The sequence below is a fragment of the Salvelinus sp. IW2-2015 genome, linkage group LG17, assembly GCF_002910315.2.
Source record: "Salvelinus sp. IW2-2015 linkage group LG17, ASM291031v2, whole genome shotgun sequence".
Classification (NCBI taxonomy): domain Eukaryota; kingdom Metazoa; phylum Chordata; class Actinopteri; order Salmoniformes; family Salmonidae; genus Salvelinus; species Salvelinus sp. IW2-2015.
The window spans coordinates 24,488,533-24,501,831 of NC_036857.1; the positions used below are offsets into that span (position 1 = coordinate 24,488,533).

The following is a 13,299-nucleotide window of genomic DNA, read 5'->3' on the forward strand; positions in this document are numbered from 1 at the left end:
CAAGGTAAACGATCCCGGATAAAATCTATACTTTTACAAAGAGGGAAAGATGTAGGAGAACTATCCGTACCAAACTTTAAATTGTATTTCGAGGCTTTATCATTTCGTCCCATCCTAAATTAGCTTAGACATGATTATCTGCCCCCTGGCTGAGTATAGAGAGAAATATGGTGTCTCCTATTGCCCTGGATGAGGTGGACTTTACTAATATCCCTTAAACAATGTAAACTACGCTTTGGTCCTATTATTGCTCACACAATTTATATTTGGTGCAAAATTTAAAGACAATGTAACTGGAAATCAAAATGGCATACCCATACTCACATATTTCACAATAATGCATTGTGATCTGGAGGGAGGCCTTTTGGATCCCCCTAATGGTCTAAATGTGGAATCCGGACTCTTATCAATATCATGGACAGTAATGGTTTGAGAACATTCCAACATTTGAAAGATACATACACATTACCAGGCAACTCCTTCTTTCTGTATTTACAATTTAGATCAGCTATGCTGGCCTATGGAGTCCGTTGTGAAACACAACTACCTAAACATCCAATGATGTGATTTATAAATATACTGAACAAAAATATAAACGCAACATGCAACAATTTCATTGATTTTACTGAGTTACAGTTCATATGAAGAAATCAGTCAGTTGAAATTAATTCATTAGGCACTTATCTATGGATTTCACATGACTGGAAATACAGAGGTGCATCTGTTGCTCACAGATACCTTAAAACAAATGGGCCTCACAATGGGCCTCACGATCTCGTCACTGTATTTTTGTGCATTCAAATGCAGTTGTGTTCGTTGTCCATAGCTTATGCCTGCACATACCATAACCCCACCATGGGGCACTTTGTTCACAACTGTTGACAGCAAACTGCTCGCCCACACGATGCCATATAAGTGGTCTGCGGTTGTGACGACGTTGGAGGCGGCTTATGGTAGAGAAATGGACATTCAATTCACTTGCAACAGCTCTGGTGGACATTCCTGCAGTCAGAATGCCAATTGCGTACTCCTTCAAAACTTGAGACATCTGTGGCATAGTGTTGTGCGACAAAACTGCACATTTTAGAGTGGCCATTATTGTCCCCCACCACAAGGTGCACCTGTGTGCATGCTGTTTAATCAGCTTCTTGATATGCCACACATGTCACAGGGATGGATTGTCTTGGCAAAGAAGAAATGCTCACGAACAGGGATGTAATTAAATTTGTGCACAAAATTTGATAGAAATGCGCTTCTTGTGCATATGGAACATTTCTGGGATATTTTACTTCAGCTCATGAAACATGGGACCAACACTTTACATGTTGCATTCATATTTTTGTTCAGTGTAAATTATCTGGGCTTACTAAAGGATAACTTTTGGAAAGCTCATATTCTGAGCTAGTCTTTACAAAAGTATGGTCCACAGATCTAACAAATAAAATAACAAAAAAAGACTACCAGTAGAGGGTAACACAAAGGTGGGGCATCGGGATTCATTCTATAAGTTGTTTTTCTAATGATGGAGATATAGTTCATTACAATTGTTGCATTACTAAAGAACATTTGCTATGAAGAGCATTCCTGGTATAATGTGTGCAGCCTCATTTTGAAGTACAGTAGCCTTGAAAAAAATATCCTTTTAATTTAAGTATATTGACACACGAAGTATGAGTAGACCTCTCATATTGAATCACTACAAAATAATATCCAGCTGATTGCCATCAGCAGCAGTACTCTCTCAGTCTTAACTGATGCACAATGTCTCTCTCATTCATTTACTCCACACTTCTTCAACTCTGGCCAACAGATGCAGGCCAAATTCTAGTCAGATACTCTGGAATTCATGCTCACTGATATTCTCTTTTCATTACATTAGCTAACACAGTGAGTGGTTATCATTTGGTTCCAATTGAGGGTTTTTCCATGACAAGATAATTTGGCTAATGCCTACGGAACCTGCTGAATGAACGCCAGGCTAACAAACCTGTATGGAAAATATTACCTGACTGGACGCGGTTGAAGCTGTGATGGAAATCAAAATATCACATGCGGCCCTTCAGAGGGATCTATTAACAGTAAAGAATGTAGTTCTGGCGAGGTTTGGCGCTATGGGGTCCGAGGTAATTAATTAATTTCCAGGTTAAGACTTACATGGTCCCACTATGCAGCTTTGACTGTGACCAAACAGTATATCAAAATCTCTCAACAGTCGACAGTTCAGTTCTGTTTGCTTCATGTTTCCACAGATCACAGCAACTGAGTTTCAACTTTCCTTCTGAGAACGAGATTGAATACTTGGAATGACGGTGCGGTTGGTTTGTGCATGTTCACTCTACATAAGGGGATTATGGGAAAGCGGGGAGCACTATAAACCGTGTTTTGAGTCCACAGATAAGGACGCCTGAGAGGAAAAACAGGCATGATTGAAGATCTTGTGGATTTTCTAATCCAAACACACTTCAGAGAGCAGATAGTTCCAGGGAAGAGAAGAAAAACAACACATAGGGTTACTGCTGTGGCTATGTAGCCTAGGCCCTATAGGACAGGACAGACAGGACATGGTCTGACAGCAATGTGCCCCGCATGGCACAGGAAAGCCTGAATAAACTTTTACTCCGAGGAAGTGGGGCTTAACTTGTCCTGCAGATAAATCCAGGTGTCATTTCCCCCAACAGGACGCTGTGTCAGCACCAGGGTGGCCCCGTTCTGTTCTGTAGACAATCACAAACAACTAACCACCACACCAAACAATGGTCTGTTAGTTGAAGGAAAAAAAATGAAATCCTAAATCCCAACCCTCTGTCGCCTGTTGCTCTAAAGATACCTCATGATGAGACCAATCACTTAGCCAGATTTCCTCCCTGGTTTCTCAGGATGCACCAGAGAGTGCTGTGAGTAGCAAGGCTCAAGCCACGCCCACCTGGTAATACACATCTCTTTGGCATATTTTGGCTGTATTTGAGAAGTGGATAATCTATTTGTCATCTAATTGCCTCTTTACCAATTGCTTTCAAAATAGAAAATGACAATATTCACACGATTACCTGTGCAAACCACCTTTTCTCCTGGACTTTACTATCGGGAAAAAGTATGAAACAATGTCTGAAAAGGACAGGGGTATCGTTGGAAATCGTTGACATGGGACAAAACTGTTTTGACCCATGTGTTTATCAAAGTTTATATATCGACGGGGATTAAGCGCACTGACATGGCAACTACATGACAAGAGAGAAGCAAAAACGGTCTACTTACAGTATGTGTTCCCCTTGGTTGGATAGAAAATTGTTGATGTTTGATTAGACTATAAAGCAAGGGCCTCCCGAGTGGCGCAGCGGTCTAAGGCACTGCGTTGCGGGGTCACTACAACCTGGGGTTCAATCCCAGGAGTCCCATATGGCGCTGCACAATTAGCCCCTTTTACTCCCCAATTTCGTGATAACAATCTTGTCTCATTGAGTCATGCATCCTCCGAAACATGACCTGCCACGCTTCGCTTCTTAACACCCGCTCTTAATCTTGAAGCCAGCTGCACCAATGTGTCGGAGGAAACACTGTTCAACTGACAACTGAAGTCAGCTTGCAGGCGCAACAAGGAGTCTCTAGAGCGTGATGAGCCAAGTAAAGCCCCCCCCGGCCAAACCCTCCCCTAACCCGGACGACGTTGGGCCAATTGTTTGGGACCCGGTTGGGACCCGGTTGTGACACAGCCTAGGATCGAACCCCAGGCTGTAGTGACGCCGCAAAACACTGCGATGCAGTGCCTTAGACCGCTGCGCCACTCGGGAGACCCCTCTAAATATATATTCTATCAATATAAAAACAAAACAAATAAAAAATGTCCATATGGGGTTTAAAATCCTTGGCGTGTATAATTTCAAGGAATACTTTTTTAAATATTTAACATTCAATTGAATACCAGAAGTCCTCCCAAAATGCCTAGATTACATAGATTTTCTGTCTCTCATGATACGGTACAATTGTTTATGTGCTGTAATACAGTCAATATTTGATGGATTCTTTTTATAAATAAAAAGTTGAGTATCTTGCTCCATTCTGCAGCTGTTACATTTATCAGAACTTTATTTTTTTTAACCTTTTATCACATTTGACGACCGTTGCTACTGTGAATGAAGTCACACAGGGTGAAAATCACGCTCAGGTGGCTTGGAGATGCACCCAAAGAGAAAGGCTGTAGTGAGCACAGTGTAAATTAGCTGAGTACAGCACATCCTACTGTGGCTTAACCCAGCATTTTCCGAACTAGGAGTCACGACCCCATGTGGGATCACTTGATTTGAAAATGAAGCCTCGATAGAACAGTGTACAAGACCAGACACTAAATCAGACTGGGGGAATAAGAACATCATCAATGATTGTTATTATCCACAAAGAAGATCATAAAAAATTATTACATGATGATCTTTTGAACTTTCCAATACCTTTCTGATGCATTTCAGTCACTACAAACCATACTTCCTTCCGATTGAAATACTGCCAAAAGTGCTGTCAGACTGATTTGTAATAGATTGTCATAGCCCCAATTACATCACTTTTTTAACATGGTGAGGCCGCACATTTACATTTTTTTTAAATGGGGTTGAGGGACAAAAGAGTTTGGTAACCCCTAGCTTAACCAAAACCCTACTCCCACTACAGAGGCTGGTGGGGGAAGGTATAGGAGGACGGGCTCATTGTAATGGCTGGAATGGAACGGTATCAAACACATGGAAACCACATGTTTTACTCTGTGCCATGTTTGACTCAATTTCAGCAATTACAATGAGCCTCTCCTCCTATAGCACCTCCCACCAGCCTCCTCTACCCCACTAGTACCTCAACACAAGGCATATACATAGAAAGCAAAGGTGAATTTACATATAACACAAGGTATATTCTGTAGAGTCTAGGGGGGAGAGAGAGAGAGAGAGAGAGAGAGAGAGAGAGAGAGAGAGAGAGAGAGAGAGAGAGAGAGAGAGAGAGAGAGAGTGGTTGAATTGTCCATTCTCATAGGAAGGCTGTTGACATGCTAACTCCGGGCAGACTCCTGCTGGCCTCTTTATCTCCTAGCTGCTCTCTCCAGTCTAATGGGCTGTGTAGGCTGAGAGAGAAGCTGAGAGGGGTGCAGAGCAGAGGCCCTGGGTGCTGACTACCAGGCGCAGGGCTACAGGGCTACACAGAGGCAAACTGAGACATATTTTGGCAGGGGCTTCGAACGATACCTGTTTGCCAACAGTGCATTAGCACTGTACATTACAGTTACTGTGTCCTGGATGCGTCCATTAGGTCAACTGTACTGGGTCAGGCGCAAGCTCTATTTGGATTTTGCATCCAAATACTTGTATCCAGCAGACTTTTGAATAAAGTATCACTTTTTACAGGTAGGATAAAATAACAAAGTTGTCACTCACAGTATCAACAGAGGCCCACGAGCCCAGTAAAAAAAATTAAAAACATAACCAGAAGTTACAAGTCTTTTCCCCCTCTTAATTATCTTCCTTTTGCAGTGAGGCAAAATGACCCAAGGGCAGTGAAATACACTTTGCCCGGTTTCCTCAATAAACATCAATGATTTAATAACACCCAGGGAGAATGTGCATTTTACTGGAGTTAAGAAGAAAAAAAAAGCATTGATAAAACAGAGCTTTTCTTCTCGGGACAGGCAGGGGCTTGTCTGACATTGAAGGAAAGGATGGCATGGGCCTTTTAGTCTCTGTTCAGTGGTTTGGGAATCACCAAATAAGGAAGCGGATTTGTAATCAACAAACCACGGGATGGCAGGGTCATTAGGAGTTAAAAAAGGGTTAGGTTAAAAAAGAACAGTACTTTCTTAATAATATACTTTTGACAACAAAATATAGGTTTCAAGCACATCATTTATTTAGCCAAAGAAGCCTTGGTAAATAGGTTAACTAACCCGCTTCAATGTTGCAGAGCAGAGAAGTCTGCAACCAAGGAGTAGGAACCATACATAACAATGCATTAACTCCTCTGGACAATAAGGAGGGCATTCAAATGGCTTAACGTTAATCAAGGGGAAAAGACAATGAGGGAGATTCTAAAGAACACAGACGACAATAAAGAGCCTTCAAAGGGAGAAAATGTCATACAGTTAACTTAGCATTTCAATGAATCTCCAATAAGTGCAGGCCAAGAGACAGGCAGCCGGGAGAGAAAGTCTACCAGCAAAATATGAAGTATGTTTCCCAAATGGCACCTTATTTCCTATGTAGTGGGAAACATAGGGCTCTGGTCAAAAGCAGTGCACTATAGGGAATAGGGTGCCATTTGGGACACAGAGGAATAGTTTCCCTCGCTGAGGCCTCCGGCCAGTGGGTGACCTTGTCATGAACTCAACTGGCTCTCTGACTGACATACATAGTTCCATAAAAGAGGTATGAGGAAGAATCCACCCAGACTAAAGCTTATTCACTCAAGCTGGATCCCCCACTAAACAGTTACTGGCATCAGGTATATTAGACTTCACATTGGACTGTTTATGTCTGGAAGGACTTCTTAGAGGCCATTCCCATTGGTCACACCAGGTAATTTTAACGTGGAAATGTGGGTAATATTTGGTTGAGATGATTGATCAATGAGATTTCAACCTTTATTCACCCACTTGAAAAGAGTTGAATTCCCAATGGGTCATCACTACACTTTCAACCACCTAAAAGCACAATCAAATTCCAATGGAAAAACAACGTCAAATGTTTTGATTAGTTGTCATCTAAATGTGTTATCTCTGCACTTTCAACCATTTAAAAGCACAACAAAGTTCAAATGGAAGTACAATTTCAGATATTTTGTATTTTTCAACAATTTAATGCAGGGGTGTCAAACTCATTCCATGGAGAGCCTGGTGTCTGCTGGTTTTAGTTTTTCCCTTTCAATTAAGACCTAGAAAACCAGGTGAGGGGAGTTCCTTACTAATTAGTGACCTTAATTCATCAATCAAGTACAGGGAAGGAGCCAAAACCCACAGACACTCGGCCCACCATGATTTAATGATTTAATGTGTTCTCACATCTAATAGCAGAACCAAATGACCTGGATTGCAGTTGAAATGACATTAAAAGTACGTAATGCAAGTGATCAATGATGTTCAAGATTCTGCACAGATTATTACAGCAGTTGTGAAGATCTCCGCAGACCTGCGACCTTTGCATGCTATTTTGAACATGCACGATTTCCATGATTACATAAGACATTAGTTACAGTAGGCTAACCCCAAAATGTGGCCATGGAATGTTGAATAAATACTGTTACATTAGTTTGTTAGATAGCCTTAACTTTAGGCTATGTACTGTACTACAAAAATATTATTGAATTTTGTTTGGTTGACAACACAACCAAATATCAACATTTAAAGGATATCGATTTGTTGGATAGTTCCATCTGAGCCACTGGCTTAATACTATTCTTTAACTTTTTGGGGGGTTTAGTTGGAGACGTGAATTCAACATATAATTTGTTAATTTATCAAACAAGTTCATAGGCTATTTACTGTATTGAAAAAGTGATATTGAGTTGTGTTTGGTTGTCAAGAAATTCCAGTTTGTCTACAAATTAATAATTTATATGTTGGATTTAGGTCTCCATCTCTACCAAGAATCAAAGAAAAAGAATCGGACTAAAAAAAATTAAACTTTATTTAACGTGCATTTAAAGTTTGATTTGATTATGTCTTATTCATTAACACGCTGGAATTAAAGCCAGACTAAGTCAGTGGCACAGATGGAACTATCCAAGCAGAAGATACATCTCCTTCAAATGCTGATATTTGGTTGCATTTACAACCAAACACAATTCAACATGCAGTTTGTTGAATTCATGTCTCCAGCTCAACCAAAAATCTAAGTTAAAGAATACGACTAAATCTAATCTAATCAAATTTGCAATGCACTTTAAATAACGTCTGATTTGATTTAGTCCTATTCTTTAACTTTGATGTTTAGTTGAGCTTGAGATGGGAATCCAACATATTAATGATTAACTTGAAGATTCAATTTGAAATCAACCAAAGCTTGAAACCCTAGGCCTATATGTATTACCTATTTTTAGTTGAACCCTGGGTTGAATTGAAACCCAGCAGCTGTTGATGACTTTGCAAATACTATATAGGCCTAAATAGTATCATTGACGATACTATTTAATTTGCTCTTTTAAACCTACCCTTTAGAATGACTTCAATAGCAACAGTGAATATATTTAGTTATAAAGAGGTCTCTGAATAATCATTCTCACAATAGCACATTGGTAGTAGTCAGTGACAAATCTAAAAGCTGGGCTTTGTTAAAACCCTGGACGGGACACCAAATGAATAGCTATAGATCAACTCTCCAGTAGGAGGTGCTGCCCAGCCTTGTTTATTTTCATATAGTGGATATAACGTTGAAGATCTGATATTTCAAATGTACAAAAATTCAACATATTTCATACAAGGTTTGTCTATGTTGAAATTGTCTACAATGATGACAAAATCCTATGGTTGAAATTTCACCCTTAATCCAATGTATTTTCCACATAAATTCCATGTCACATAACACTGACAAATTACGTTGAAACAACGTTGATTCAACCATTTTGTGCCCAGTGGGTTGACACCATGGACATTTATATTTTAGGATAATTGTAGCCCTCGTCCTACACTTAAAACATAGCTCATGGGTCAGCCAAGATCTAGCATAACTTCACGAGGGATGAAGAGAGGAACATTTCTGGCCAGAATGTCACAGCAACATACTGAAGTGTGTCATAATAGTTTTGGGTGATGTGTGTTCCAAAAAAGAGGCTAGCAAAGATCTAGGGGAGAGAGAATAGGAAGGGAGGAAGAAAGAAGGGGAAACAGGGTTTCTCAGGGTCTCCTGTTGCATCAGGCAAGGTGGCACTAGGAGAGGAGCAGGCTATGCTGCTTCTGCTCATGTCAGCACATGCTCAGTCCTGCTGTACCAGCTGAGGTGCAGCTGTGTTTGGAGTATGCCCTTCTGCCTGACATGGATGCGACACACATGAAAGCGAAGCACACGCTCCCCATAACAACCACAACCACTAAGCACACTGCATTAGAGAAGAAATATAAGAGGTTTGTTTGTAGAGCAGAGTGACAAAACAAAGCATTTTCTGCTTTATTAACTGTGAGTTCCAAATACTCTGCACACAAACACTATTTTCATGCTCTCCGACGAATAAGTAAGAATTATGGGAGAATGAATACATTGACATGTATGTGTGTGCATGTGTGTGCGTGTGTGTGCGTGTGCATGTGTGTGCGTGCATGTGCACCTAAATATATTTGAGGAGGCCAGCCACTTCAGGATAGCATTGTCCTCAGAGACAAGATGGCCTCCTTTGCCTCCTGGGGGGAGAAGTAAGTCAACAATGCAATGTTTGTCAAGCCAAGTCTTCACCCAATTAGCTCAAATTCTTGAGGCCCAACTTTCTAAACTGCTGTTTGCACTGCAGTGCACCAGGGACCCTGGGTGGGGGCCTTATTGTGTGAATCTTGACTGCTGTGCAGTGAACAACAGGTAGCTAGTCAATAGAAAACGTATTATTGCTAATCAGTTTCGGGTGTCTCTATTTTTGATTGAATATAGAAAACTGGGTGGGCAGGCACAAATATAAAACACTGTAAATCACTGAACCGTTGATATTCACTCACTGAAATACTGTATGTGGTCATTTTGGCTTTGGATCCCTGCAACTAAATCTCAACACACAGACAGATCTGGGGTGACAAAGCAGCAGCACACAGTAACAGACTAAATCGCTTACTTAATATACCACATGGCCTGACACAAAGCATGGCCTGACACCCTGGACTGTATCACTAGCTATATCAAGATGTTGCATAAGAGTTAGAAGGGGATAGTTTTACAGGATTAAAAAAGAACAAGTTTATGACAATGGGCACACAGGCTGTATATGGGCTTAGAAATCCAGGGCAACCTCCCCCTCACACACAACGACCAATGAAGTCAGGGGACACCAATGAAGTCAGGGGATACTTGTGGCTGTGGTATTCTATACTGGGAGGGAGGGCTCACAGAGCCAAAATAGTCAGCAGTGCTCACGGTTCTGATGTCAGACAACCAGAAAACAACCAAACTCCAAACTGCTCATATTATCATGAGAAGGACAGGGTGTCAGGATCATAGAGATATACCATGTTCTATATCTATGGTCAGGACAGGCAGAGAACAAGATTAGAAACCCTGGCCCTGATTCGACTACCCTGGACAGATGCTGGTGGCTTCATCAGTGTGTTAACAATAAAACCCTTTCACTTAAATGATCCCCAACATAAGATATTGATGGTTAATGGCAGGATGAGGGCAGTTGATTGAGTTGTTCCACTGTTAGGAGCCATTTTATTGACTTTTATTGACATTAACCAGGTTTCCATCCAACCTTTTTATGCGAGTTAAGTACATGTCGGATATTTTTTTTTTAATGACACTGCCTGATGGAAACAGAACATTTGTCGGTAAACTTTCCAAATGTCGACAAAACAAAATATGCTATGCGGGATCTTTTTGTCTGTAAAATTAAATATGCGAGAACTGTCGGTAGAAACGCTTTTATGCTCAAATATTTATATAATAACCATTACATCGAAGTAAACTAGCAGTCACACGATGACATGTTGTGTGACCCTTCCACTACGACTCGTCGGGAAACCATGCAGTTTATTAGGCTACAGATGAAATAAATGATGATGAACTTCACAGGGTTGTGAAAGTGAAAGTTGATGATCTTGAGGATCCTTTACAGAAAACATCAAGGGTCTTATTCTGGTGACATGATCATTGATGCTTGGCTTTAGTACCTGCACTGTATCTGCGAGAAGTTGACTAGAGCGCACGTGCCAATACCATTGTGGGCACACTCGCTATATAACGCAAACATTTTTTTTGTGAGAAACCATCAGTAGAGTTGAAAATGCAATGGAAACCCATTTAACTTGTTTTTTAAAATTTGGTACATGGGAATTTAATATATTATGACATCAAGCACAGCCTTTAATCTGCAACAAGTCAATTTGATGGGAACACATCTCTAGTGGGAAAATGCGCATATTGTTTTTATGCAGATTTTAGAATATTCACATGAAAATCTGGAACCAATTTGATGGAAACCTAGCTATTGATTGTTTGAGTTGATCGCTAGAACTGACCCTCACATTCCAGACGAGTGAAGGGGGCCCTATACTAACATCAGTATATGTGCTTAATTGAATCAAGTGTCAAGCCTGTCACAGTGCAGAGTCAAAACGCTAGAAACAGACACTGCTCCTTGTGCCAGATAATTCAATTATGCTGCTATTGTCATCGAGGTTACTTGTAGAACTATGGAAGCCATCTGCCATTACCAACAAACAGTTGAGTCAACATGTATCAGATTACTGCCAAATGGAAACCCAAAAAGAAGTTGATCTTTGATAGCGATTTATGATATGCTTGAAAATGCACCCGAAACAGAAAAACCACAACAACAGAAAACAGAAAAACCACAACAACACTTTCCATTATCGTCATGTAAACCACAGGAATTACAGGGGGCTTAACTTTTGATCAAATTAAAAACATAGTAGTAGCAGACAGACAGGCAGACAGACCGTGATAGATTTTTCTGTTAGAGAGCAAATAGGTGAGAAACAAGACATGATCTCGGGTATAGTCTTATTCTTATAGTGTTTGATAAAGTGCCATATCCTACAATTCACATCACTTGAATGCAGGGCCAGGCTACATCTTATACATTATCCTTATGACCCAAGGACTGTGAAGCTCTGTCTGAAGAGATATTCACAGACCATTTTGAATGAATTGAAAACATTATGTCACTAGCACAAGGACTGTATCAAGTTGAAAAGTACACTGATTAATATTTATACAAGAACAAGTGGCATGATCAAAGTATATTGACACAATGAAGATATGTTATAGACACCAGTATTTTCCCCAAGAAAAAAAGCTGTTACCATTGATTTTATTGCAGTCACTAATAAGCAACCAATTCTAGATGCTGACCAGTTTCTTTCACTACCATTCCATCATTGTTTTATGTAGCCCTAGGTTACCTTTATTGTCTGCAGCTACCACCTATAACTTAATAAACGTAATAATCAGTTCCTTCTGGGTACCAAGTGAGTTAAATTATCTACCATTGCATCATTTTGCAAATAATGGAATTGTGGTCAAATATTGCCAATTTTCCTGAAGTGTTTCAAGTGAAGTGAGTGGGATTCAGACATAAGTTTGAGAAAGTTTAAAGCATGTAGACGCCAGACAGACTATGAATAGACTGTTTCTATGGACAGAATTAGATCAGATCTATTCCACTAGAGATTCTATTTTGTCACATTACTTTTAACAGCATCTTTATGAAAAGTATAATTAGTGTGTGGGGAATTATATATGTTCAACTATGGTATATGTAACAACACTTGAACTGAAACACTCAAGAAACAAATAGCCAATACGTTTCTTATTTTGTAATAACGTTTTGAAAAGAATTAACTGCGTTTCTTTTCTTTGGGAAATAAATAAGGTTGCTGTGCGTGCAACGGTGTGAGCACTAGAGCAGATGATCTACAAAAGCTTGTTCACCAGAAATAAATGAAACTTCAAAATAAAAGTATGCAAAAAATAACTTACATTCACCAGATGACAGGTAAATATCAACGAGACGATAAGTCCAGAGACCTTGTGGATCCGCGTACCCATGTTCCACCAACCCAGCACAGGCTGCAAATGCTGGGGAAAGGAAAATCAAGGTCTTTCACTTCTGGCCACTGAAGTAATATAAAGGTGCACCTCTACACTTTCTACGTCCCACACGCGGCGGGACTTCATCAACAGAAAATGATGTATACAAAACAAAAATATTTATCAAAAGTGCCGTGAAATAGATAGATCGGTTTGCGTCACTTCGGACCCACTGTCGTCTGCACTCAAAACTTCGACTTGTAATGCGAGCGCAAGTCAGTGAGTCACTGGGAAGTCTGACGCTATTGAGACACACGAGCCACTTCCCTGCATAAAAGGCGGAATGGAATTCAGGGAGTGCTGCTGATAGGCAGTCTTAATCACTCCGTGAGGAGACGCCACATAGAACATATTTAGCGTTACAGTTTTAAAACAACCACATTGGTTCAAAATGTGTTTTAGGCTACAAAGTTAAAAGAACAAATTGAATTGGATCATACATTTGATTTAATGTATAGATGAATACTTATGCATAATTACGTTAAATGACTCACCAATTTGAAATCCACTCGGATGCAAATGTTGT

At 40.2% G+C, this 13,299-nt stretch overlaps 1 protein-coding gene across 13 annotated transcripts in view; it reads right to left on the bottom strand.

Annotated features, from left to right (window-relative positions):
- The window catches only part of hspg2 (heparan sulfate proteoglycan 2), a 176,020-nt gene extending 163,023 nt beyond the window's left edge, over nt 1-12,997 (bottom strand). For all 13 annotated transcript variants that reach the window (XM_070447994.1, XM_070447993.1, XM_070447992.1 and 10 more), the window contains exon 1: nt 12,663-12,997. In XM_070447994.1, the coding sequence (XP_070304095.1) occupies nt 12,663-12,731 (69 nt within the window). In that variant the 5' untranslated portion in view covers nt 12,732-12,997. The remainder of the gene's footprint in view (nt 1-12,662) is intronic.
- Nucleotides 12,998-13,299: the final 302 nt, after the last annotated feature.